At 34.4% G+C, this 27969-nt stretch overlaps 1 protein-coding gene across 1 annotated transcript in view; it reads right to left on the bottom strand.

Annotated features, from left to right (window-relative positions):
* DACH2 (dachshund family transcription factor 2) overlaps window positions 1–27969 on the bottom strand; it is a 605734-nt gene that overhangs the window by 126828 nt on the left and 450937 nt on the right. Inside the window, exons 5-6 of the mRNA XM_036839293.1 lie at window positions 24131–24289; window positions 10099–10271 (exon numbers count right to left, since the gene is read on the bottom strand). Coding sequence (XP_036695188.1) covers window positions 10099–10271; window positions 24131–24289 — 332 coding nt within the window. The remainder of the gene's footprint in view (window positions 1–10098; window positions 10272–24130; window positions 24290–27969) is intronic.

The following is a 27969-nucleotide window of genomic DNA, read 5'->3' as shown; positions in this document are numbered from 1 at the left end:
CAGCTAAACAAAAAACACAGCTAATCAGATGATACTGGTAAACAGCCAAATAACAGCTTCCTACTTAAATTTCTTAAATTTGTTATCAGAGAAAACTATGGCACACTGATATGACAAAGTTTCCCACAAATACAGAAAAACTGTATTATAAAATATTTAAATGTAGGAAAATATATTTTCATATCAGTCAGGTATTTTACCTATTCTGCTCTCAGGATTTTGCCACATTGAGTAATATAACTGAAGGATGAAAAGCTTTGAAAGCCTAATGATCTTAATGCAATTTTCAATTCATGTTATAGTTATATTAGTTATTAGCTACAAATGCTAATATCTGAGCCAACAGTAAAGGGATCTGAGCCAGACCTAAAGACTATGTGCCTGGCATAACAATATTCCCAAACTAGTTTCTGGCCAAAAAACAGAAACAAACAACAACAACAAAACCAAAACCAAAAAAAAAATTTGTTCGCAACTTATAATGTCTTTTCCAGCTTGGGAATTAACATCTGTATCACTAATGATCATTTATGTTGAAAACATTCCCCAAAGTTTAATATCTGATGAATCATTAGTTTTCATCCATTCATGCAACAAACATTTATTGAGTGACTAATATACCCATTGAGGATGAAAGAAAGGCCTATGGGTGTCTTCATATGGTGTGTAGATGCTCCTAGTTCAGACTAAAGACTAAATAATCCACATATAAACATTCAAAGATAAATTAAAATAAAATACAAATTAGATCAATTTTGATATCAGAATGGGCACATCTCTCCAGTCCCCACCAGATCCCTAACTTTTCTTTTGTGGCACTGAGATCAAAATAGCCATTGCACATGAACGGATGCTCTCTAGAGGGCGGGTCCAATACCTGTATATGCATCTAATGGTGGGGAACCCTTGGTCCTGGTACTGATAAGAAGTTGCACAGACAAATGTATATAGGGAAAGCTACTTCTTTCTCAGGCTAGCTCTCTGCCATGATTTTGGTTTCTACTTATTACTATTTCTATATGAGTATAGAAAACATAATAAAAGAAAACATAAGTATAAAACATAATAAAATAATATTACCTAATATATATACTGAGTATTTACTAGATGTCCGACAGTGCTCTAAGTGTGTTAACAAGTTTGTCTCATTTAAGTCTCTTGTTAACACTATGAAGTAGGTACAATTATTATCCCCATTTCATTGGGAAATAAGGCAAACTGAGATACAGGCAGGTTAATTAATTTTCCTAAAGTCATATAAAAGAAATTTTGAAACCAGGATTCAAATACAGGCAGGCAATCTGACTTCAGAGCTTGTGCTCTTACCCATCATGCCATACTGCCTCCAGTGAAATCTTCTCAATGCATCTTACTTAGCTGACAAACTATGATGGCTCTAGCCAGAAACAGTATATAATTCTATAAATTATTTGGGGGATGGGGCATCTGCCTGTTTCATTTTGTGTTTTTGATAAAGCAATGTAACATGATCCTCTGCACATATTAGACCTTTGCTAAATCAGTGAATTCTGTGTTCTTGCTCTCTGTTTTCTAATAGAAAAAGATGACAATAATAATGGAGTAAGCCAATATTCAGCAATAGCTATCATTTCTGGCCAAATTCAAGGCTAATTGCAATACATTTGCTGATTTTTCAATCTGTATTATCCTTTTTTCCCAAAGATTACTAGTGATTCTGAACTTTTCAACCATACTATCTAATGCTTTAGAACAGTGCTGTCCAATAAAATTTTCTGCAGTGATGCAAATGTTCCTTACCTGTGCTATCTAATATAGTAGTCAAGTACCATGTGACTATTGAGCAGTTGAAATGTGGCTAGTTGAAACTGAGGAACTGAAGTTTTCATTTTATTTAATTAATTTAAATTGAAATAGCCACATGTGGCTAGTGGCTACTATATTGAATAGTGTTGCTATAGTAGGTATGTGCTATGCATCTGCCTAAGATACTTTGTTAATTGTTTACCACCATGGAGGTGGGGAAGTTTATTAAACCATAAGCAAATATATATTTTCTTTAGATTCTTAGCTTCTAAAAGTCACATCACTTCTCAGAGCTCTAAAAAGCTATGGTTTTCTCTCCTACCCGTGAAAAGGAAATTAAAAGGATGAAGCCAGGTCTAGTCTCCCTTGGGTTAGCTTTCACTATCTAAGGACATTTGCAGGAATCAACACCTCTAATCACCTAACTTTTTTCACACTAGGGTAGAAATATTTACACAGTGGTAGAAGAGAAAGGCACAAATGTAATTATGCTCTTTCCAATTTGACTTTATTCTATGTTAAGCTGGTATAATATCAATTGTCAAAGAAACTAATTATTCATTCATTTTATAGAGATTTCTTAAACTTTGACTCACATGTTATGCCTTTCTGAAGAAATAAAAGATAATAGGTAAACTGCTTTGAAAAGATTTTGTTTGATTTGCTTAATGGATATGGGAGAATATTGGCATAGAAAGTTTGATTTGATAAAGATTTCATATTTCATGTAATGCTTTAAAAGGGGAGTGTTGTCTTGCTCAAACTAGAGCTAATTGTTAAATATACAGTAATTCTGTGAGCCAAGTGTTAAGCTGTTGTTAACTTGAAATCAGCCATGGTGGGAATATTTACACCATAGAAATTAGCAAATGTTATAAATCAGAGGTTTTCTTTTTTATTTTGTTTTGTTTATGAAGAGCTGCTTTACAGACACACCACTGGATGCTGGACCAAATATAAACTCTAAAACACTGAACTTTTAAGTCTATTATAGGGATTTGAAGGTTTTTTATTTCATTCTAATGTTCAACATTATCAGACTAGGCAAATAACAAGATTATGAATAAGTACACTAAGTGTTGCATTCATTTGAGTCTATGAGCATTCAAACGAACACAAGTACACTGTCACATTATTAAAACACATATTATGCAAATATGCAATCACAGTTGTATGCATTCTACATTGGTCCTTTTAAAGAACCTGAAAAATTAAGGACAAACATGGCACAATGACAATCATCTACTAGTAAACTTTTAAGCACAGAGAAGGTAGGAAAACTTAAATCATTGTACATAGTTTCCATTTTTCTTATGACTCAGGAATCCTGGTCTCATGGAGTATAAAACAAAATCAGCAAAAGCATGTTTTCAAAATAGTACATATTAGTTCATTTCATCTATTTAAATTTTTAATAAAGAATTCTGTTTATTATTTGTCTCTTCCCATTAGGTTATAAGCCTTAAAAACCATCTGATGCATAATAGGGACTCAATCAATGGAGAACAAAAAATATGGATGGCTTTAAACCAGATATCAGTGGCTTCTTCTGATTCAAATAGCTAACAATATACTTGCTAACAAATGCCAAATTGGCTAACCTGAATTATGATTAGGAGTTAACATGACTTATAGATTAGCCTAACCAGTTTTCTGATGTAGACTCAATCAGAAGAAATGGAAACATAGAAATGAAGTGTAAAGAATGTGAGAGATCTAGTTTGCAGAAAGAAAAAGTGAAGCACAGGAATATTAAAATATTTCCTCCCAGGCACTTTAATCAGAAATGCTAAGTGTTTTCAACACCCATTTATGATAAAAACTCTCCAGAAAGTGGGCAAAGAAAGAACAAACTTCAACATAATAAAGGCTATATGTGACAAACCTTCAGCTAACATCATATTCAACAGTGAAAAGCTGAAAGCATTTCTTCTAAGATCAGCAACAAGACAAGGATATCTGCTCTTGCCACTTTTATTCAACATAGTTTTGGAAGTCCTAGCCATGGCAATCAGAGAAGAAAACAAAATAAAAGGAATCCAAATTGGAAAAGAAGAAGCAAAACTGTCACTGTTTGCAGAGGACATGATACTATACATTTGATACTATACATAGAAAATCTTATAAATGCTACCAGAAAACTACTAGACCTCATCAATGGATTCAGTAAAGTGGAAGGATACAAAATTAATACACAGAAATCTGTTGCATTTCTATACACTAACAACAAAAGATCAGAAAGAGAAATTCAAGAAAAACCCCATATACCATCACATCAAAAAGAATAGAATACATAGGAATAAACCCACCTAAGGAGAAGAAAAACTTGTATTGGAAAATTATAAGATGCTGATGAAAGGAATCGAAGACAACACAAACAGATGGAAAAATATACCATGCTCTTGGATTGGAAGAATGAATATTGGGAAAATGACTATACTACCCAAGGCAATCTACAGATTCAATGCAATCCCTATCAAATTACCAATGGCATTTTTCACAGAACTGGAACAAAAAATCTTAAAATTTGTATGGATACACAAAAGACTCCGAATAGCCAAAGCAATCTTGAGAAAGAAAAATGGAGCTGGAGGAATCAGGCTCCCTGACTTCAGACTATACTACAAAGCTATAGTCATCAAAAGAGTATGGTACTGGCACAAAAACAGACATACAGATCAATGGAACAGGATAGAAAGCCCAGAAATGAACCCATGCACCTATCGTCAATTAATCTATGACAAACGGGGCAAGACTATACAATGGAGGAAAAACAGTCTCTTCAATAAATAGTGCTGGGAGAACTGGACAGCTACATGTAAAAAATGAAATTAGAATACTCTTTAACACCACACAAAAATAAACTCAAAATGGATTAAAGACCTAAATGTGAGACTGTAAAACTCTTAGAGGGAAACATAGGCAGAACACTCTCTGACATAAATCGCAGCAATATCTTTTTCAATCCATCCCCCACAGTAATGGAAATAAAAACAAACAAACAAACCTAATTAAACTCAACAGCTTTTGCACAGCAAAGGAAAACATAAACAAAACAAAAAAGACAAACACAGAATGAGAGAAAATATTTGCAAATGATGCAACCAACAAAGGACTAGTCTCCAAAATTTACAAACAGCTCATGTGGCTCAATACTGTAAAAACAAACAACCCAATCAAAAATTGGGCAGAAGACCTAAATAGACATTTCTCCAAAGAAGACATACAGATGGCCAAGAGGCACATGAAAAGATCTTTAACATCACTAATTATTAGAGAAATGCAAATCAAAACTACAATAAGATATCAACTGACACCAGTCAGAATGGCCATCAGCAAAAAATCTACAAACAATAAATGTAGGACAGGGTGTGGAGAAAAGGGAACTCTCCTCCACTGTTGGTGGGAATGTAAATTGGTACAGCCACTAGGGAGAACAGTATGGAGGTTCCTTAAAAAACTAAAAATAGAACTACCATATGATCCAGCAATTCCACTCTTGTGTATATATCTGGAGAAAAACTTGGTTCGAAAGTGTACATGCATCACAATGTTCATTGCAGGACTGTTTACAATAGCCGAGACATGGAAGCAACCTAAATGTTCATCGACAGATGAATGGATAAAGAAGATGAGGTACATATATACAATGGAATATTACTCAGCCATAAAAAGAATGAAATAATGGCATTTGCAGCAACATGGATGGACTTGGAGATTATCATACTAAGTGAAGTAAGTCAGACAGAGAAAGACAAATATTATATGATATCACTTATATGCGGAATCTAAAAAAAAAGAATGATACAACTGAACTTATACACAAAACAGAAACAGACTCACAGTCTTAGAGAAAGAACTTATGGTTGTCACAGGGAAGCATGGGGTGGAGGTGAGGGATAGACTAGAAGTTTGGGACACACATGTACATACTGCTATATTTAAAATAGTTAACCAGCTACCTACTGTATAGCACAGGGAACTCTGCTCAATATTCTGTAATAACCAAATGGGAAAATATTTTGAAAAAGAATAAAATAAAACCCTTTAACAATAAAAATGTCAAAATATGTGAAATATAAAAAAAGAAATGCTAAGTGCTGGAAATTAAATATGGTTTATAGAGCAACTCATTCACTAACTTGATATTCTCTATTTCTCATATATTCAAAGCACATACTGCAAGTCCAGCTTCCAAAGGAAATTGTCATCACAGTCTCATGAGCATCAGTGACAACACACAGGCATCAGCTTAACACAAACTACGCTAAAGGAGAGTAGCAGGTGTTTAGAAGGATTCTGAAAACAATATCACAGCATTTTTTTTAATTCCAGAGATTTAAAAAAATGATATGAAAACAGGAAAAATTTTACTTAAAAGTAAGAAAAAAAAATATGCAGGGCTTCCCTGGTGGCGCAGTGGTTGAGAATCTGCCTGCTAATGCAGGGGACACAGGTTCGAGCCCTGGTCTGGGAAGATCCCACATGCCGCGGAGCAACTGGGCCCGTGAGCCACAACTACTGAGCCTACGCGTCTGGAGCCTGTGCTCCACAACAAGAGAGGCCGCGATAGTGAGAGGCCCGTGCACCGCGATGAAGAGTGGCCCCCACTCGCCGCAACTAGAGAAAGCCCTCGCACAGAAACGAAGACCCAACACAGCCAAAAATAAATAAATAAATAAATTTATTTTAAAAAAAAAGATATGCAAGCAATAAGAATAATTTAAACACATCAATAAGTTTGGTAGCTCTTTTTGTGAATATTTGTAAATTTTAATACAACTAAACACATATTTTGGACTTTTTTGTAATGTGTTATAATCTCTTACTGTGTATATCAAGTTTCTGATATATATATATTTTTTTCTTCAGCTGTGTTTTAAATCGCTTGAAAGTGGGGATATAATGGAAATACTAGCTGACTTTTAACTACAGAGATGCTTTTCCTAGATGACTCTAGATTGTCTATGCTACGGACTGAAAGCTTGTCTCCCCAAAATTCATGGGTTGAAACTCTAATCCTAAATGTGGTGGTATTTAGAGATGGGGCTCTGGGAGGTAATAGGTCATAAGGGGGGAAACTTCATGTTGGGATTAGTGCCCTTATAAGAAGAGGCATGGTAGAGCTAGCTTCTTCTCTTTCTCTTCACCTTGTGAGGACACAGCAAGAAGATGACTGTCTGCAAACCAGAAAGAGAGCTCTCACCAGGAACATAATCACAGGCACTTTGGTCTTGGATTTCCCAGCCTCTAGAACTGTGAGAAATTTCTCTTGTTTAAGCCATCTAGTTTATGGTATTTTGTTATAGCAGACCGTCTGAGCTCAGACAAAGTAATACACAGAAAAGAGCATTTTGTGAAGCAAGCCGTTGTGGCTTTCCTTAATTCATAGTGGATTTGTCAGAAAAAAATCAAATTCCATAATTATGTCATTTATTTCTAAATGTTAAATGTTAAATTTTCTGATCATTCAAATTTTGGAAAGACAGTTTACCTCTACATGGTAAATATAATATAAAAGATCTGATGACTTCAATGCAAATATTTTGTGAGTAATTACAATGAGTAATACAAATTTAAATATCTGTTTTTTTATGAAAAACTACCAGGATAAAAATAATCTGTAAATGTAATAGAGAAAATGTTTTTTTTTTTGAATAGTTCCTGTATGCCACAAGTAGTAGTACATGATAAACTCTCAATTCATAGGTTTGCCCACTGCATGTGATATTCTAATAGATTGAACTTTGAAAACGTGCCTCACCAAGAAGCACATTGAAAACAAATTTCCGTTGAAATATAGATCAACAGAGGTGTGAAATTTCTGTCCATATAATTGGGTACCATATAGCTATTATCATATTGATAACTGTTCTTGAAAGAAGGGGTGAGGTTTTAACATATGAACACCTAATTTGTCAATTAATTAAAATATTTTGTTATGGTAGTTCCTGTGAATTATTATTTTAAAACTAATAATGTTACTATATACAATAGCACCTTTGAAAAAATAAACAAGCAAAACTTGGCAACTATATTAAAAAGCTTCTCACTACGTATTCACTGAAATCAACTCTTTGTAAAATTTTTTTTTTTATTTCCTTCTCATCCTCTGATGGAAATCTACTTCAATAGATTTGCAGAGAAATTGATCAAAAGGAATTCAAAATAAATATTTTGTTTTCAACTGACTTTAGTCAAAATAACTATATGAAAGTAGATGTAATTTTCTTCAGCGTAAAATGGTTTCTGCATATTTGCAGGACTTAAATAACCATGTGATCTATGTCAACTTTTACAAAACAGCATCCAATTGTGTTTGTGAAGGTTCTGACTTTCTCTTAAAATAGGTTGCATATGAAGTAGACAAATCAGCAATAAACAAAAATATAGCTATATTGCTTTTATACATTAACAATATTTGAATTATTAAAGGAAAAGATAATTATCCTTTCCATTTCAATCGTTATCTCCACCGATAACCAAATACTAGTCATGAACTCCGTCCCCAAGTGCCTCTTTGATCCAAATTCATCACAAAGCTATCCAAAGTCCCAAACATTCAAACAAAATGTAGCTGATTCAGTCTGAGTAATGGTCATTAAGAAAGTAAACAAAGGTACTTCTGAAGAGCCATAATCATACCTCTATTGAGAGTATTTTTTCATCATTTCAAAGTAAGCGTGACGATTCCATTACTGTAAATCATGTTTTGTTTCATAATAGAGTTTCCCTGTTTTGTGTGGGGTCACATTTATGTAGTAGCCATCCAGTTTCAAAATCATAGGAAACTTATTCCATCTTTTAAATAATGTTCATGGGTGATTTTTTGTCTCAAAGACAACTCCGATTCCTGGTTTATGTTCTGATCAAGTATTCAAACAGAGCTCTGATTAGCTGGGGTAGACTAATTCACTGAGGACCACAACCTTTACAGGAAGCACACTGCCTCTTGGCCATGGAAATATATATGGAGCTTAATAAAAAATTATCAGTTTTTCTTTTCCTTTCCTACAAAGGTTATGTTTTAAATTTTCTTCATTGTTTTAGAAGTCCCCCAAACTGGAAGCTAATTTAAAATGGAACAAAAATGTCTAGAATCTCACATTTCTTCTGCCTTCACTCCCATGTGCATCTATTACAATCATATCAATATTTCAAGGCCCAGCTCAAATCCATCAACTGTAATGCCATTTGTGATTCCTGCTCCCTCTTTCTCCAATCTAGGTTTGATCTCTCCCTCCTCTAAATTCTTGTGATACTTGGTGATTCTCTATGCTATCCATCACAGTCTGTGTTGTTATGTAAGTTAAATAGTACTTGTTGTTTGTCTTAAATTTAGTTTGTGAGTCCTGGAAGTCAGGAATTATGTCCTATTCATATCCTATATTGCTCTCTGTGATGTGTATATATCAATATTTGTTGAATAAATGAAGGAACAAAGGAACAAATCAAGGGTTGCCTGGATTAACTATACTCTTTTGAGCCTATATACCCTTATATTATCTCCTCAACAAAAGGAAAAATACATTAAAGAGCTTAGTTCACGTGTTACTTGGAGGGCAGAGAGACCATGTGCCAAACTAATAGGATACATAGGGAGGATTATAAAATATTCTTTGTGTTTCATTACCCAGTTGTCCTGAAATTTTGAAAAATTTTATTCTAGAATATGATGATAATGATATAAATTATCATAAGTATTTATTTAATGTTTCACAGTTTTAAACTATGTTTTACTCATATTATCTCCAGACAGCCAATGAAATAAGTGGGATAGATTATTACTATCACCTATATTTTACAGTTGTGGAAACAAGTTCAGGAGGGTTAATTGTCATATCCAAGGTCATTCAGCTATTAATTGGCAGAATAAGAATTGAAATTCAGGTCTTTCCGACTATAAGTCTTGTATGGTATATACTACTCCACAACCGCATCACAAACACCAAAAAGATACAGTGGTTACTTTCTTTCACACCAGCAATGGGAATGGATTTTGGACATTCTTCTACTCTGTCCTTAGGTGGGCACACCTCCCACACACTCTTCTCATGAATGCAGGACAGGAAGCTAGAATTAAAGGTCATATCTGTGGTCATTTAATGAAAACAAACAACAACAATAACAAAAATAAAAAACAAAAAACACCTTAGCAGGCCTAGTCAGAAATCAAACTCATCAATACTTTATGCTAAGCAACTGAGTCAATGAGCTGTGTGTTTATACTGAAGATCTAGTGGTATTGCTATTATTTTATCAAAATTTACATGTAATTAACACCATTGTCCTCTTCTAAATCATGATTCTTACCTTTATAACTGAGGCCCCAGCTCTGGAGAGTGGACTGTGAATCTGGGCTGCAGCAGCCATGTTGGCAATAGTATTGAGATGGTTCATCTGATTCATTGCCATGGCAACTGATGCAGGAGGTAAGCTGACTGGAAGTAGGGGATGAGGCATCATCATAAATGGCAGATCCAGTCCTAAAAGAGACAGCGCATGTTAAATTATTACATTAGTTACATTGTTTGGACAAAGGGAAATCACATCAAAATTGATCCTATAAAATAATAAAAAAAAATCTATATTTCACTCTTGTTGAATTTTTTTAAATGAAGTTTTAATATATCCTAGTATCTCTTTGAGAAATTAATAGTACTTACGGGATTTAACATTGTTTTATAATTTAAAAATGTTCTTATATCCACAGACTTTTACTTAACAATATTCCTTGTTCATGCTCTCACTCCCAAAATAGTTACAAGGTTCAAACTTTTTTACTTATAAAAACAAACAAAAATCTTTGAGCTGAACATCACTTTGTTTAACAAAAAGAAGTAACTTTCTTTTTAAACATTATAATGTACTGATGTGTAGATAGTTTCTAGCTTAACTCTTTCTTTAGGAGACATAATAGTGGTGCTGGTATGATAAGATATAGATTCTCTAGGCTTCAGAATTATTGAAGAAAATAAGACTTGGAATATGTCCTACTCTTTTAGTTATAAATCTCTAAAATGAATGTGTATAGCCCTAATTTGGAGGCTTTGTCTGTAAGGAATAACTCCCTTATCAAAATATCAGCCTGTTTTCCAGTTTAATAACAAATACCAATATCTTTGAGTAGCATCAAGAATTCCATTTGTTTTCTTATGCAATGTGAAATCTTTCTCACATATTTTGAATTTCTTAATATCTTTCAAGTACTATCCACATTATACTTGTGGTAGCCACAGATATGTCATCACGAAAATGGTAACAAATTAAAATAGTTGTCTACTTTTCCCTTATAAGATTGGGATTTGTGAAGAAATACCTTTGAGCAGAGGATAAGGAAAGTTAGCCTAACATTACGGATGCTAACATGACTACAATAAGTAAACCATAGCACTTTATAATGTATTTTAAACTATTGTCTTGATAGTAATCTTGCCTTCTTTTGGACATGAGCCCAGGAACTAGCAATCTTTAACAGATGTTCTAAAACATGCTTACCTAAAATTTTCCTAAATTATTACAGACTATTAACATTCTACTATGGACAATGTTTGTGTTCATCTTGCACACAATTATCAACTGTTAATAACATCCCTTTTTCCTCTTTGCCATCCCCTCATTTTTTCTTGCTTCCCATATCACAACAGCAAGTGTACAACAATGAATCTATAGGAAATATATTCAGAGGCCCCTTAACTATCATTCCTCAAAACAACAGCAACAGCAATACAAACACTTTACACACATATTTTTAGGACCAAAAGGAGGCTAGAAGGAAGAAACATTGTGAATTGATTTGAAGTCCATCTCCTGGGTTCAACAATAATGGTTGAATTAAAGTCATTAACAAAACAATTTCAAAAGCAGCAGAATAAAACAAACTTCTGGATATGACAGGTCTCATACATTAAAGTGGTTATCTCTATTAAAGAAACTCGTAAATAAAGAATACAACCATCACCAATATTTCTGATAAAGATAGCCACAAAATGCACTGTTATCAGAATTACACAAGGATAAAAAAAAAGCTAGAAACAAATTTTGCATGGAACCCCAGAAGGGAAACATATTCTATACTTCCTATGACTCCAAATCCCCAAAAAATATTAATAAAGTATTTTAAACTTTTCCCCATCACTTCACTTATGGCTCAGTCTCTGAATCCTTTTTAGGAGCAATCTATCAAAACATACTTTTCAGTTGTGAAAACTTTTTCCTGTGATTATTAATTTAAAGCCTGAACACAATGTAAACACCGAATTCAAAATGGATTTCTGCACACCGTTTTAAATTAGTTTATTTTCAGTTAAGCTTTCAAAATTACTTAGATATATATGCATTTTATACGTTAACCATCATACAGCTTTGCTATAATGATAGGATATTCCATAACATAAATTAATCACTATTTATCTTCCCCTAAGAACCTTCACTTTATGCTCCATATAATAGCAACCATCAATAACATACGTAGATTTCTATATAAGGTCCTCATTTACCACAAACCCAAGATAATTATAGACTTCCAATTCTTCTTTATGTACTCAGTATTTTAATAGAAAATTGATCAAACCGTAGATGAAAAGTAGCCATCAGTGCCTCCATTTACCTCTCAAATGCTTAAATAAACTTTTGTTCAATTTACATTTCCCTTAGCAGTATAATAATCTTTCCTCATTCTCCAAAGTTTTCCAGCATCATCCAGATACCATCTGGCGGTATCAAGTCATATGCCTACTTAAAGTCCAATTGACATGCAAACTAAATGCAAACCACAAACAGAATTTAACAGCCCATTGACAGTTTTAAAATATAATTCATTAAACATTTCAAATAACCATGAAGGGCTTAAAAGTCACAATTTCAGGTCATTACCTACAATAACTAACCATGAATTGACTATAGTACCCTGGAATTTAAACTAATATTTATATTACAGGCAAGTTTAACAGTGACCCCAGTTGAGCTGCACATGCAAAGCATATGCAAATACTGAATTATGTAAGTCAACCTTTTCCCAAAGCTGGAAACATTAAGAGCCATCAATAGTACACAACACTCCAGCAATCTGGCTCATTTAGTCACATGTCAGAAATGTACAGCAACTTTTAATAGAATGGTAATGAAGACAAACTCTTTTTAAAAATCACCAAAATGGATTTTTTCTTTCCTGTCAACCACAAGGACATCAGGCAGACGACTATAAGCACTCTTTCTAATGCATCTTGGTATTCTGGCAACTCCTATAACTTTTATGTAAGTGTATGGCACCACCTCCTCCCAGCCATTAAGGTTACAAACTTCAATAATACTCTAATCTTCCCTCTAAAATATCACATTCATTTGGTTTCCAAGTCATGTTTTCCTCTGTGATATATTGCATTCTACAGTCAGGCACCAATCCCACCATGCCTAGAAGGTAACCTGTCTTCCTGGTTTTCCTATGCCATTTAATTTGCCTTTCCACTCCAATTTTAAGACTTTCAGTGGCTACTCACTGTCTCTAGAGTAAAATATAAGCTCTTTGGTTTCATGTGAAAATACCTTTCTAGCTTTGATATCTCACTGTATCCCTCTGTGTATGCTCTACTCTAGCCCCTCTGGACTAGTTGTAGCTCTCTACAATTTTAACTCACCTTAGCCTTCACTTTTGTTGATGCCTCTCTCTGGAATCTACCACTCTAACACATTTATTTGGGTATGGTAAAAGTCCTCCTCCTTTTGTTAATCAATGGACTTTAATTTTAGAGCAGTTTTAGGTTTACAGGAAAAGAAATGAGCAGAATTTACAGAGAATTTCCATATACTTCCCCTCCACCAGCAGTTTCCCCTCTAAGTAACATCATGGATTAGTGAGGTACACTTGCTACAATGGATGAATCAATATTGATACATTATTATTAACTACTGTCCATAGTGTGCAATAGGGTTCATTCTTTGTGTTGCAAATTCTAAGGATTTTCACAAATGCACAGTATCATGTATCTACCATTACAGTATAATACAGAATAGTTTAACTGGCCTTAAAAATCCCCTCTGCTCTCTCTATTCACCCCTCCTCTTACACTTGGCTTTTAATGTCTCTATAGATTTGCCTTTTCCTGAATGCCATATAAGTGGACTCATACAGTATTTAGTTTTTTCAGACTGGCTTTGTTTCACTTAGAAATATGCACTAGTCTTTTCCAGGCATCACAGCTCATTTGTTTTTATTGCTAACTATTCTTCCATGGCATGGATATACCACAGTTTTACTCATTCAGCTATTGAAGGATACTGTGCTTTGCTTCCAACTTTTAGCAATTATGAATAGAGCTGCTATAAACATTTGTGTGCAGACTTTTGTGAGGACATAAATTTTCAATTCATTTGATAAACAAGGGAGACTCTGTTTAGCTTTGTGAGAAACTGCCAAATGCTTTCCAATATGGCTGTCCCATATTGAATTCCCACCAGCAATGAATGAGAGCTCCTCTTGCTCCAAATCCATACCAGCAATTAATGTTGATGAAGTTTTGGATTTTAGCCATTCCAATAGGTGTGCAGGGGTATCTCATTTTGTTTTAATCTGAAACTCCCTAATGGCATATGATGTTGAGTATATTTTCGTATGATTGTCATCTGTATAGCTTATTTGATGAGGTGTCTGTTCAGGTCTTTGACCCTTTTTTAATTGGGCTATTTCTTTATTTTTAATTGAAATATAATTGACTTACAATGTTATATTAGCTTCAGGTGTACACTTGGTGATTCGATACTTTTATAGATAATGCACCATACAAAGTTATTATAAAATATTGACTCTATTCCCTGTGTTGTTCATTACATCCCTAAGATTTATTTGTTTTATTACCTGTAGTTTGTACCTCTTAATCCCCATCACCTATTTTGCCCTTCCCCCCACACTTGCCCCTTGTGGTAACAACTAGTTTGTTCTCTGAATCTGTGAGTCTGTATATGTTTTGTAATATTTGTTAATTTGATTTGTTTTTTAAATTCCGCATATAAGTGAAAACATACAGTATTTGTCTTTCTCTGTCTGACATTTCTCTAAGCATAATACCCTCCAGGCCCATCCACATTGTTTCAAATGGCAAGATTGCATTATTTATTATTATTCCACCTCTTCTTTAACCATTCATCAGTTGTAGACATTTAGGTGGCTTCCATTATCTTGGCTACTATAAATAATGCTGCTATGAACAGTTAGGTACATATTTTTTCTTTCAAATTAGTATTTTTGGTTTCCTCAGATAAATACCCAGGAGTGGAACTGCTGGATGGTATGGTAGTTCTGTTTTCATTTTTTTGAGGAATGTCCATATCATTTTACATAGTGGCTACACCAATTTACATTCCATCAACAGTGCATGAGAGTTCCTTTTCTCCAAATCCTTGCCAATATTTGTTATTTCTTATCTTTTTGACAGGCATGAGGTGAGATCTCATTTTGGTTTTGATTTGCATTTCCCTGATGATTAGTGATGTTGAGCATCCCTTCATGCGTCTGTTGGCCATCTGCATGTCTTCTTTGGAAAAATGTCTATTCAGGTCCACTGCCCATTTTGTAATCAGGTGATTTTTTGATGTTGAGTTGTATGAGTCCTTTGTATATTTTGCATATTAATGCCTTATCAGATATATCTTTTACAAATATCTTCTCCCATTCAGTAGGTAGACTTTTCTTTTATTAATAGTTTCCTTCACTGTGCAAAAGTTTTTTTTAGTTTTAGGTAGTCACAATTGATTATTTTTGCTTTAGTTTCCCTTGTCTGAGGACACATATCCAAAAATATATTGCTAAGATGGATGCCAAAGAACTTACTGCCTATGTTTTGTTATAAGAGTTTTATGTTTCAGGTTTTACTTTTAAGTCTTTAATCTGTTTTGAGTTTATTTTTGTATATTGTGTGAGAAAGTAGTCCAGTTTGATTCTTTTCCATGTAGCTGTCCAGTTTCCCAACACTATTTACTGAAGAGGCTGTCTTTTCCCCATTGTAAAGTTTGCCTCCTTTGCCAGAGATTTATTGACCATGTGAGTTTCGGATCATATCTGGGCTCCCTATTCTGTTTCATTGAACTATGTGTCTGTTCTTGTGCCAGTACCATACTGTTTGGATTACTATAGCTTTGAAGTACAGCTTGGAATCAGGGAGCATGACACCTCCAGCTTTGTTTTTCTTTCTCAAGATTGTTTTGGGGTCTTTTGTGTTTCCATATAAATTTTAGAATTATTTGTTCTAGTTCTGTGAAAAATGCCATGGGTATTTTGATAGAGTCTGCATTGAATCTGTAGATTGCCTTGGGTAGTATGGTCATTTTAACAATATTAATTTTTCCAATCCATGAGCATAGTGTTTCCTTCTATTTGTTTGTGTCATCTTCAATTTCTTTCATCAATGTCTTACAGTTTTCTGAGTACAAAACTTTTAACTTCTTGGTGTGGCTTATTCCTAGGTATTTCATTCTTTTTAATGCAATTGCAAATGAAATTGTTTACTTAAGTTCTCTTTCAGATAGTTCATTGTTAGTGTATATAAATGCAATAGACTTCTGTATATTAATTTTGTTTTCTACAACTTTACTGAATTAGTTTTTTAGCTCTAATAATTTGGGGTGGTATCTTTAGAGTGTTCTCTATATAGTATCACATCGTTTACAAACAGTGACAGTTTTTACTTCCCTTCCAATTTGGGTTGTTTTATTTATTTTTTCTTAACTGATTGCTGTGGCTAGAATGATCTTTAATAAAAGTGGTGAGAGCGGGTATCCTTGTCTTGTTCCTGACCTTAGATGAAGTGTTATGAGCTTTTCACCATTGTGTACTCTGTTGGATGTAGGTCTGTAATATATGGCCTTTATTATGTTGAGATATCTTCCCTCTATACCAATATTATTAAGAGTTTTTAATCATAAATGGATGTTGGATTTTATCAAAAGCCTTTTCTGAATCTATTGAGATGATTTTTATCTTTTTTTTTGCTAATGTGGTATATTATGTTGACTGAGTTGCAGATATTGAGCATCCTTGCATCCCTGTAATAAATTCCACTTGATCATGGTATATGATCTTTTTAATCAATTGCTGATTCAGTTTGCTAATATTTTGTTGAGAATTTTTGCATCTATGTTCATCAGTGATATTGGACTCTAATTTTATTTTTTGTTGTATCTTTGTCTGATTTTGGTATAAGTGTGATGTTGGCTTCATGGAATTAGTTCGGAAACATTCTTTCCTTTTCAATATTTTGGAATAGTTTGAGAATGATAGGCATTCACTCTTCTTTAAATGTATGGTAGAATTTACCTGTGAAGCCATCTGGTACTGGACTTTTATTTGTTGGGAGTTTTTCTATTATTAATTTGATTTCCTTACTGGTCTGGTCATATTTTCTATTTCTTTCAGAGTCAATCCTGGGAGATTGTACATTTCTAGGAATTTTTCCATTTCTTCTAGGTTGTCCATTTTATTGGCATGTAATTGTTTGAGGTAAACTCTTAGGATCCTTTGTATTTCTGTGGTATTGGTTTAAATTCTCCTTTTTCATTGCTGATTTTATTTAGTTGGGTCTTCTCTCTTTTTTTCTTCATGGGTCTGCCTAAAGGTTTAACAATGTTGTTTACCTTTTAACAGAACCAACTCTTAGTTTCCTTGATCATTACTATTTTTGTCCCTATATCATTTATTTCTGCTCTGATCTTTATTATTTCTTTCTTTCTACTATCTTTGGGTTTTTTTTTCTAGTTCCTTTATGTGTAAGGTTAAGTTGTTGAAGATTTTTCTTCTTTCCAGGAATGGATTTATATCACTATAAACAACCCTCTTAGAATTGCTTTTGTTATAGATTTTGAAATATTTTTTTATAGATTTGAATTTTGTTATAGATTTTGAATTATTTTTTTTCCATTTCCATTTGTCTCCAGGTATTTTTAATTTCCTCTTTGATTTCTTAACGACACATTGATTGTTCAGTAGCATATTGTGTAGCCTCCACATGTTTGTGTTTTTGCAGTTCATTTCATTATGACTGATTTCTAGTCTCATAGCGTTGTGGTGGGAAAAGGTGCTTGATATGATTTCAACCTTGCTAAATTTATTGGGACTTGTTTGTGGCCCAACATGTGATCTATCCTGGAAAATGTTCCATGTGCACTTGAAAAGAATGTTATTCTGCAGCTTTTGGATGGCATGTTCTATGTATGTATCTTTTAATTCCATCTGATCTAATGTGTTATTTAAGGCCAATGTTTCATTATTGATTTTTGTCTGAGTGATAGATCCACTGATGTAAGTGGGGTGTAAATGTCACCTACTATTATTTTGTTACTGTCAATTTCTCCCTTTATGTTTGATAGTATTTGCTATGTATTTGGGTGCTCTTATGTTGAGTTCACGTATATTTATAATTGTTATATCTACTTGTTGGATTGATCCTTTTATAATTATGTAACGCCCTTCTTTCTCTTGCTACAGTCTTTGTTTTAAAGTCTGTGTTGTCTGATATAAGTATTGCTACCCTAGCTTTCTTCATTTCCATCTGCATGAAGCACCTTTTCCCATCTTCTCAGTTTCGGTCTGTATGTGTCTTTAGATCTGAAGTGAATCTCTTATAAACAGCATATGTATGAATCTTGTTTTTTAATCCATATAACCAAACCTGTTTCTCTTGGTTGGAATATTTAGTCCATTTACATTTAAAGTAATTATTGATAGATATGTACTTACTGTCATTTTGTTTTCTGATTGTTTTTGAAGTTCTCTTTTGTTCCTTTCTTACCTTTTGCTCTCTTCCCTTGTGATTTGATGACTATCTTTAATGTTATGTTTGAACACTTTCTCCTTTTTTTGTGTATCTATTATAGATTTTTGGTTTGTGTTTACCATGTGGTTCATATATTAAGTGGATGATCTCTTAAGTTCAAACAGATTCTAACAACCCTGCATTTTATTCTCCATCCCTCACAGGTAATGTTTTTGATGTCATATTTTACATTTTTTTGTTTTGTATATCACTTAACTACTTATTGTGGATATAGATGATTTTACTACTTTTATCTTTTAACCTTACTACCAGCTTTTAAGTGGTTGATCTACTACCTTTCCTGTATGTTTGCCTTTACCAATGAGACATTTCCTTTCATAATTTTTATATTTCTAGTTGTGGTCTTTCCCGCTTAAAGAAGTTCTTTTAACATTTCTTGCAAAGCAGTTTTAGTGGTGCTGAACTCTTTAGTTTTTGCTTGTCTGTAAAACTATCTCTCCTTCAAATATGAACGACAGCCTTACCAGATTGTTTATTCTTGGTTGTAGGTTTTTGCCATTAATCACTTTCATCATGCCAGTCATTTCTGGCCTGCAAAGTTTCTGCTGATAAGGGTCTGATTGTTTTATGGAAGTTCCCTTCAAAGTAACCAGCTGCTTGCATATTACTGTTTTTAAGATTTTCTCTTTATTTTTTGTCATTTTAATTATAATTTGTCTTCATGTGGATCTGTTTGGTTTCACCTTGTTTGGGACTATCTGTGCTTCCTGGACCTGGATGTCCATTTCCTTTCCCAGGGTAGGGAAGTTTTCAGATATTATTTCTTCAAATAAGTTCTCTGCCCTCTCTTTTCCTCCTGCCCCCCCAGCATGTTGATGTTAGAATGCTTGATGTTGTCCCAGATGTCTTCTAAACTGTTCTCATTTTTTAAAATTCTTTTCCTTTTTTCTGTTCAGCTTGAGTGATTTCCACTACTTTGTCTTCCATTTTGCCAATGCATTCCTCTGTATCATCTAATCTACTATTGATCCCTTCTAGTTCATTTTTTATTTAGGTTATTGTATTCTTCATTTCTGTTTAGTTCTTCTTCATATTTTCTACCTATTTGTTAAGCTTCTCACTGTGTTCATCTATTCTTCTCCTGACTTCATTGAGCATCTTTATGATTATTAAATTGAACTCTTTATTGGGTAGATTGCTTATTTCCACTTCACTATGTTCTTCTTCTGTGGTTTTGTCTTGTTCCTTTGTTTGGAACACATTCCTCTGTCTCCTCACTTTGCCTAATTTTCTATGTATATTTCTATGTATTAAGTAGGTTGGTTACATTTCCTGATTTTGGAAAATTGGCCTTTTATAGGAGACGTCCTAAGGGGCACAGCAGCATAAACCTTCTGGTCGGCAGAGCTGTGTGCTCTAGGAGTGTCTTCTGTGTGGGCTGCATGAGCCCTTCTGTTGTGATGGGTTCAATTACTATGGGCACACTGGTAGGTGGGGTTAGTCCCCAGCCCATTTGGCTGCCAGGCCTTTCCTTGTGCAATGGCTTCAAGCCCACTGGTGTGTAGGGCTGGGTGTTGACTGGGCTGGCTGCACTGTTCAGGCAGTCCCAGCGATTGTGCCAGCCCACTGGTGGGAGGGTGGTTCTCAGCATGGCTGGCTCCTGGGTTTTCTTATCTACTTTGTCTCCATTATTTTTTCTTTTTGTTGTTGTTGCTTTTGTTTTTTTTTTTGTTTTTGTTTTTTTAATTTTATTTATTTATTTATTTATTTTTGGCTGTGTTGGGTCTTCGTTTCTGTGCGAGGGCTTTCCCCAGTTGGTGCAAGTGGGGGCCACTCTTCATTGCGGTGCATGGGCCTCTCATTATCACAGCCTCTCTTGTTGCAGAGCACAGGCTCCAGACACGCAGGCTCAGTAATTGTGGCTCACGGGCCTAGTTGCTCCACGGCATGTGGGATCTTCCCAGACCAGGGCTCGAACCCGTGTCCCCTGCATTGGCAGGCAGATTCTCAACCACTGTGCCACCAGGGAAGCCCTTTTCTTTTTTTTTTACTTGATACCTGATTATACAAGAAGTATTTTGTTTAAGTAAGTACAAGCAAAATCATCAATATCCCAGGTCACTAATATTCATGGGTCAGTCTATGTCTTTAATTGGTGTATTTAGACCAATCATATTTAAAGTGATTATGATAGTTGGATAGGTAGCTATCATATTTGTTACTGTTTTCTATTCATGTCCTTGTTTCTTCTTTTTTTAAAATCTTGTCTTCCACTCTTTTGTTGCCTTCTCTGGTGTTAACTGACCATTTTATATGATTCATTTTTCTCTCCTCTTTTATCATGTTAATTATACTTATTTTTTAAAAAAATTAAGTGATTTCCCTGGAGTTTGTAATATACATTTTACAACTTATTTAAATCTGCTTTCAAATAACACTAAGCCATTTCATGGGTAGTGAAGTTACCTTATAGCAGAGTATTTCCAATTCCTCCCTCCTGTCCTTTATAACATCACTGTCATTTATATCACTTATTCACTTATCCATAAAGTATAATCACCCAATATATCATTGTTATTGTTATTTGGAACAGTTTATTTGTTCGATTAAGAATATATATATATATATATAAATATATATATACACACATATAATATTTACCTTAATTTATTCCTTCTCTAACTCTCTTCCTTTCTTTTTGTAGATCCAACTTTCTGACCTATACTATTTTCCTTCTCTCTGAAGACTTTCTTTTAACATTTTTTACAGGGCAGATCTGGTGGTATGGTAACAAATTCCTTTAACTTTTGTTCATCTGAGGAAGTCTTTATTTCCACACTTTTAAAGGAAAATTTCACTGGATACAAAATTCTAGGTTGGTGGAATTTTTTCTTTCATCACCAACAATTTCACACCACTCTATTCTTTAATGCCTGGTTTCTGAAAGTAAGTCTAAAGTAATTCTTCTCTTTGTTCCTGTATGTGTAAGGAGATTTTTTTTTTCCCTCTGTCTTCCTTCAAGATTTTTTTCTTTTTGATTTTCCATTTTGACTATAATATGCATAGCAGTAGATTTGTTAATATGTATCTTTCTTAGTGTTTTGTGAGCTTTCTGGATCTGTAGTTTGGAGTCTCTCATTAATTTGGGAAATTTTTCGGCCATTGTTACTTCAAATATTTCTTCTGTTCCTTTCCCTCTATCTTGTCCTTCTAGTATTTCCATTACATGTGTGCTACACCTTTTGTAATTGCCACACAGTTCTTGGATATGCTGTTCCGTTTGTTTTTTTTTTTCCATTCATTTTTGCTTTGTTTTTTCAGTTTGGGAAGTTTCTATTGACATATCTCCAAGTTTCCTAATCCTTGCCTTGACCCTGGCCAGTGTACTGATGAGCCCATCTTAGGCATTCTTCATTTTATTGAAGTATTTTTGATTTTCAGTATTTCCTTTTGATGCTTAGATTTTCCCTTTCTCTGCTTAAAATTTCCATGAATACTTTTGTTTTCCACTTTTCCCATTCTCTTAGTATATTAATCATAGTTATTTAAAATTCCTAGTCGGATAATTCTAAAATATCTGCTATATCTAATTCTGGTACTGTCACTTGCTTTTTCTCTTCATACTGTGTTTTTTGCCTTTTACATGCCTTGCAATTTTTTTGTTTAAAGCCAGAAATTGTGTATTGGGTAAAGGGAAGTGACATAAACAGACCTTTATTGGGAAGTTTTATGTTTATTGGCAAGGAGTTAGACTGTTTTCTGTTTGCTGTAACTGTCATATTAGCAGCTGTATTTTCCTATCTTCCCTGTTGTCTTTGTTTTTTCCTAGAGGCTTTCTGAGGCTTTCTGTTCTTTCAGTAGTAACCCCCTGTTACTAGGCAGAGCCCTAATGTGTAGAGAGAAGAAACGGTCTATAATCCTATGATTAAGTCTCAGTCTCCTAGTGAGACTGTGTCCTTGGGCTGTGACTTTCACAAGTTCTTTTCTGCCTTTTTGCCCTCTTAGGTGAGACAGGAAGGCTAGAGGGGACTAGAGTTGAGTATTTCTCTTTCCCCACATGAAAAACTAAAGGGGCTGGAGTTTTGTATCTCTATTCCCTCGCATATGGCTACAGGGTACTGGAGTTTACTGTATCCCTTCCCCCAAGTCAGGCTGTGGTGAAACCAAATAGTTTAAGCTCTGGTAAAGTAGTTTCCTTTGAGGATGGACTTCTGTTAAGGAGAACAGAACATTCTGGACATATTTTGAAATGGTTATTTTTTCTCTCCTCTTCTAGAAGCATGAGGACAACTTTATCAAGTCTTCATCCTGAGAACCTCATGGGGCTTTGGAGGTAAAACTCATGAAACTGTAGGGACCCCCTAAGCATGGGCCCCCAGGAGTTTTTATCTCTCAAGCTAGATCTACTCTGAATCTTCAGAAATAACTCAATTACTCTTTAAATGCTTCTACCAGGCTCTAGCTCTGGCTTCTGCTCCCTATAATCTGTGATTTTCTGTATCTGCCAATCTATCCAGTTTGGGGGATAACTGTACCCTGTGTACTCAGTCTCTGATGGATTTAAAAGAGCTGTTGATTTTCAGACTGTCCACTTTTTTCTTGTTGTGAGGACAAGAATGACAACTTATAAGCTCTTTACATGTCAGACCAGAAACAAGAAGTCTTCTAGGTTCCCCTTCTTTATGACATAAGTCTATCTTAATCAGTTGGTTTTGACTTATAATATTTACAACTTTTCTGGCATTCATTTTATTTGTTTTTGCTTAACATTACATTTTTTATGAGACATTTCACCCTTTAGATTATAATCTCCTTAAAGGATGACACCATAACTTATTTTATATGCTTAATAACTGATGAATTTCATTAAGATTTAGGACATCATGTTAAAATATCTCAGAATTCCTCTGTTGTCTTAATCCTAGTGGGGGAATGAAAGTCTCAGAGAAAGGAATAATGGAATTCTTCTCCCAGATTTCCTGTCTGTAAGAAAGGTAAGATTTTAGCTAAGCAATATATATAAGGCCTGCTTCCTTACAGAAAGATTTCTGAGTCTTTGAAGTTCCTAAAAACATTATCTAAACCTGAATTTGTATAATTCAGCTGTAGCTTGACTACTGAGTAATAAGTACTTACTATATGCAAGTCACTGCTAACAGTTTTTCCTTTATTATTTTTAGCCCTCTCAATAGCCTTAATGCCTAGGTATATTTTTATTCCTATTTTGTAGTTGTGGAAACTGAGACTTGGAAAAGTTATCTGACTTCTCCAGAGCAAGACAGTGATACAGAATTCAAAAGATGTGGAATTCAAACCCAAGTTTATGTGACTATAGCCAGAATTCTTAACTACTCTCTTACATAGCTTCCTATGTACCTCTACTCTGCTATATGGCCACTCAATATATCTGTGTTCTAAAAACCTCACTCTTTCAAATGAATTCCTCTTTATCTACCTTCCTAACTTCAAATTGTTAAACCTTATCAAAGAGAAATAAACCATCCCTGATATTGCAAGTTGTCCAGTGGTTCCTGGGTGGTATTTTTCTTACACACCAAATTTTGGGAGGACAGTATACATACTATTGGCCAGCAGGTGGTTCTGCTGCAGTGGATTGAGGGTATGAGCTCCTCCAAGGCCTGGCTGGCCAGCCAGGGCTGCATGAGCAATTCCATGTTGGGGTCCAGGAGCAGCAAGAGGAGACTGCATCTTATCCTTATCCCAGGAAGAGTCACTTCCACCTGAAAAACATTCATATAAACAGATTGCAAGTTAACAACTTTCCATGAGAAGGATTTTTAAACTCCCTTTTTAGGGTTGTAATTATTAATATTACTATATAGAAAATTATTATTAAACATAAGTGACTCATTTTTATGATGGTTTCAAAAACTTTCAATAGCCTTGGATTTAAGCTGACTCTGGGAAGACTAAACAGCTTTCACTAATAATATAGGCTCACTTGTCTTACAGGTAGTCTAAAAAATCTGGAAGCATAATGAATAACTTTTGAAAGAGTTTATATGTTGAAGGCCTTTAACTGAACATTACTGCCTCTCCTTCCAACCCTCTAACATATGTGTGCTATATCTTAATGAAGAGCAGTTGCTATTCACTCAAAAGAAACACATTCATAAGAGCATGATGACATGCAAAAATATGTGGTAAGATACAAAATGATCAGTTATTTTGTTCTCAGATCCAGCCCTCAAAAAGTTAATCTCTTCATACACAGCAGGCTTTTATACAAAATAAGCTGGATAAAACATAAAACCACAGCTCTCAATTTGAAATTGTGCTTTACTTTGATCATCCATAGTAGAGAGTGAAGTAAAGTATGCATAAATGCAGACTACTATATCATCATAATAATCTACAGTGGCATAGCTATTTCATCTGGCACTTAGCATACTGTGGGGCAGAACCATTGCTTAAAAGCATATAGGAAACAACCACAAAATTATTTGCAGGGCATCCTTTTAAGAAGAATACTTTAAACAGAGGGGTAGGGGTTGAATTACAATCACTGCAGTAGCACACAGTCTGGCTTTAGAAAACAAAATGGTTGTGTGGGCAGCCCCATCTATTCACTTGATGTATTTCCTTAATTCAGAGATCAGTGGTTCTGCTCTTATTCCCATGCTGGAATTGTGACATTAGCATCTCCAACTGGCTGACTCTATCCCATCTGCTTGCCAAAACACTGACCCTGTTTTGTGGAGAGATTTAGGCCTGGGGATCTTGGGCATTCTGTAAAATATGTGCACTTACTGGCTTAAGAAAAAAGTAGAAAGAAATCAAGATGCTCATATTCCTAACATTCAACATTGTAATTTTTTTCACTTCTTTGAGTTTCCTCCTAGGCTTTGTTCATATGGATACTCATTTATACATTATAAACATCTCTGCCATGTTGCTTCAGGTATCAGATTTACAAAGTGTAATGGCTACATAGCAGTCTACTGAGTTAATGTACTATAGTTTATTAAACATTGGATTATAAGTTTGTTTCAAATTTGTCACTATTATAAATTTACTGTAATAACAACATTCATTTGAATATTTCCTTAGACTCAATCAATTCCCTAGAGTATGATTTCTGGGTCAAAGAGGTTGCATGTTTTTATTTATAAAATAGAGTATTTACTTAGTTTATACTTTTGCTTTCAAGTATCACATTTGCAAAATCAGCTTTTAGAGTTGTAGACTTTTTAGGGAAATGTTTTCAAGGCAAAGTGGTGTTCTCCCTGAAGATTTAAAATTTATTTAAGCAAACTGCTAGAATCTCTGGGAGGTTTTTATTTGTTTGTTTGCTTTTGTTTTGTTTTGTTTTTTAACCTTTTAACCCATTCATCTGCTCTTATCCCACTTCTGGGAATCAATCCCCTCTGCTAGACTCTTTCAAGTCATCTTGTGGCCAAAGTCAATTTCTAATCCAAAAGTGGGAGTCTTGGCCAATTTCCAATTAGGCAAATTTCAGACAAGGAAACACTAGATTCTCCATCAGCATATATAAAGTCTGAGGGGTACTTGGCCATGCTTATAAAAACAAAGTTTTCCAATCAAATGGGGAAGAAATAAGTAGCTAATTGTTCAGTTTCTGCTTTAAGCCGTTCAGTTAACATGCATGGAAGCTTAAAAGATAGGCAATTTGGTTGAATTTGATAGATTGGCTTAATGGACCAGAAATCAGTCCCTTGATCATGTTGAGGTTTGGTGTGTTTACTGAAAACATGCAACACTCTTATGATTACATCAGTTGTTCTCTCTTTTCATCCAGATGTTTGCTGTTGTTAGTCACTGCCTAAGAGCAGGGAGGTATTTTATGGTTGGTACATTGACATAATTTAGCATTCACAAATTTGAAATTCCAATTAAAATCAATATGACGTTGTTATGCTATAATGAACAAGAATGGCGGAGGGGGATGAGGGGAGTATCTTAATAAATGATGAAAGTAACCACATTGCAACACTGAGAATTCTTTATAGTAACATTGGGCCCATAAACATGATTAATACCAGAAAATGCAAAATTTTGGAAGATCAATTGCTGAGCAACAACAGAAACACTTCATCATTTTAGCACTATGTCCAAGATATGAATTATCTCACCATTACAGAACTGTAATTTGTAAAATGATGAGCAACACATTGACAAAGAAAGATACATTTAGAAGACACTAAATTATACCATTGATATTAACATGGTATTGCACCATCACAGCAGCAACAGCATGCAACAATACTAGGGCTGAGATTATGTCAATATTTATTTTATAAATTGAAAATCCTTTAGTCAATTTTCAATAACAAATGGTACATTAGATATTGTCTAATGTTTTATATATTACATATTCCAAATAACTTGAATATAAATGATTTTTAAACTGCAATAAAGGATTCCAGGTGTTTTTGTGTCTACTTTTATGAGAGCTTTAGATGAACTTTTTCCAACAATTCTCATCTTTTTAACTACTGGGTTAAAAATGATCAAGGAAGCTGGTTACCAGCTGTGCCCATCTTCACCAAGTATAAATACATGAAATTATCCTGCATTCTTAAGGCAACTATATATGAAGTGAGTGACAGAGGAGTATGGGACATCCTTAATATTTGCATAGGAAGCTCTGGACACATTTTTGTCTTTTGACCTAAAATACTTATCATTTTAAAGTCTATACAAATTGACTTATGACTCAGTATGGAGGCTTTGGTAGCCCCAAATTTTACATTTCCCTATGCCCTTGTGCCAATCTGTAATAACATCCACTGCACTTAAAGCTAACAAATTGTTTTTACCAATGTAATCTAGAGTCAACCTTTTTCTACCACTCTGTGAAGGGCACATCCTGAGCCCCGTTATACCATGTGAGGACACAGCAAAAATATGGTTGTCTGTGAACCAGGAAGTGGGTCCTCACCAGATACTAAATCAACCATCATCTTGATCTTGGTCTTCCAGCTTCCAGAACTGTGAGAAATAAATGCCCTGTTGTTTACAAGCCACCCATCTATGGAATTTCTGTTATAGCAGACCAAATGGATAAAGACACCATGGAGTGGGTAGATTAAACAACAAAAATTAATTTTCTCACAGTTCTGGAGGCTAGAAGTCCAATATCAAGGTGTCAACAGATTTGGTTTCTCCCAAGGCCTCTCTTCTTGGGTTGCAGATAGCTATCTTCTCCTTGTGTCCTTTCATGGTCTTTCTTCTATGTGTGTGCATCTCTGGTGTCTCTTTATGTGTTCAAATTTCATCTTCTTATAGGGATACCAAGCAGATTGAATTAGAGGCCACTCTAAGGGCTTTATTTTAACTTAATCACCCTTTAAAGATGTTATCTCCAAATATGGTCACATTCTGAGGTACTGCAGGCCTTCAACATATGAATTTTTGAGGCACACAATTCAGCCCATAA

This window comes from Balaenoptera musculus, chromosome X (assembly GCF_009873245.2).
Source record: "Balaenoptera musculus isolate JJ_BM4_2016_0621 chromosome X, mBalMus1.pri.v3, whole genome shotgun sequence".
Taxonomy (NCBI): domain Eukaryota; kingdom Metazoa; phylum Chordata; class Mammalia; order Artiodactyla; family Balaenopteridae; genus Balaenoptera; species Balaenoptera musculus.
The sequence above is the reverse complement of the archived record's forward strand: the minus strand, read 5'-3'. Positions and strand labels throughout refer to the sequence as shown.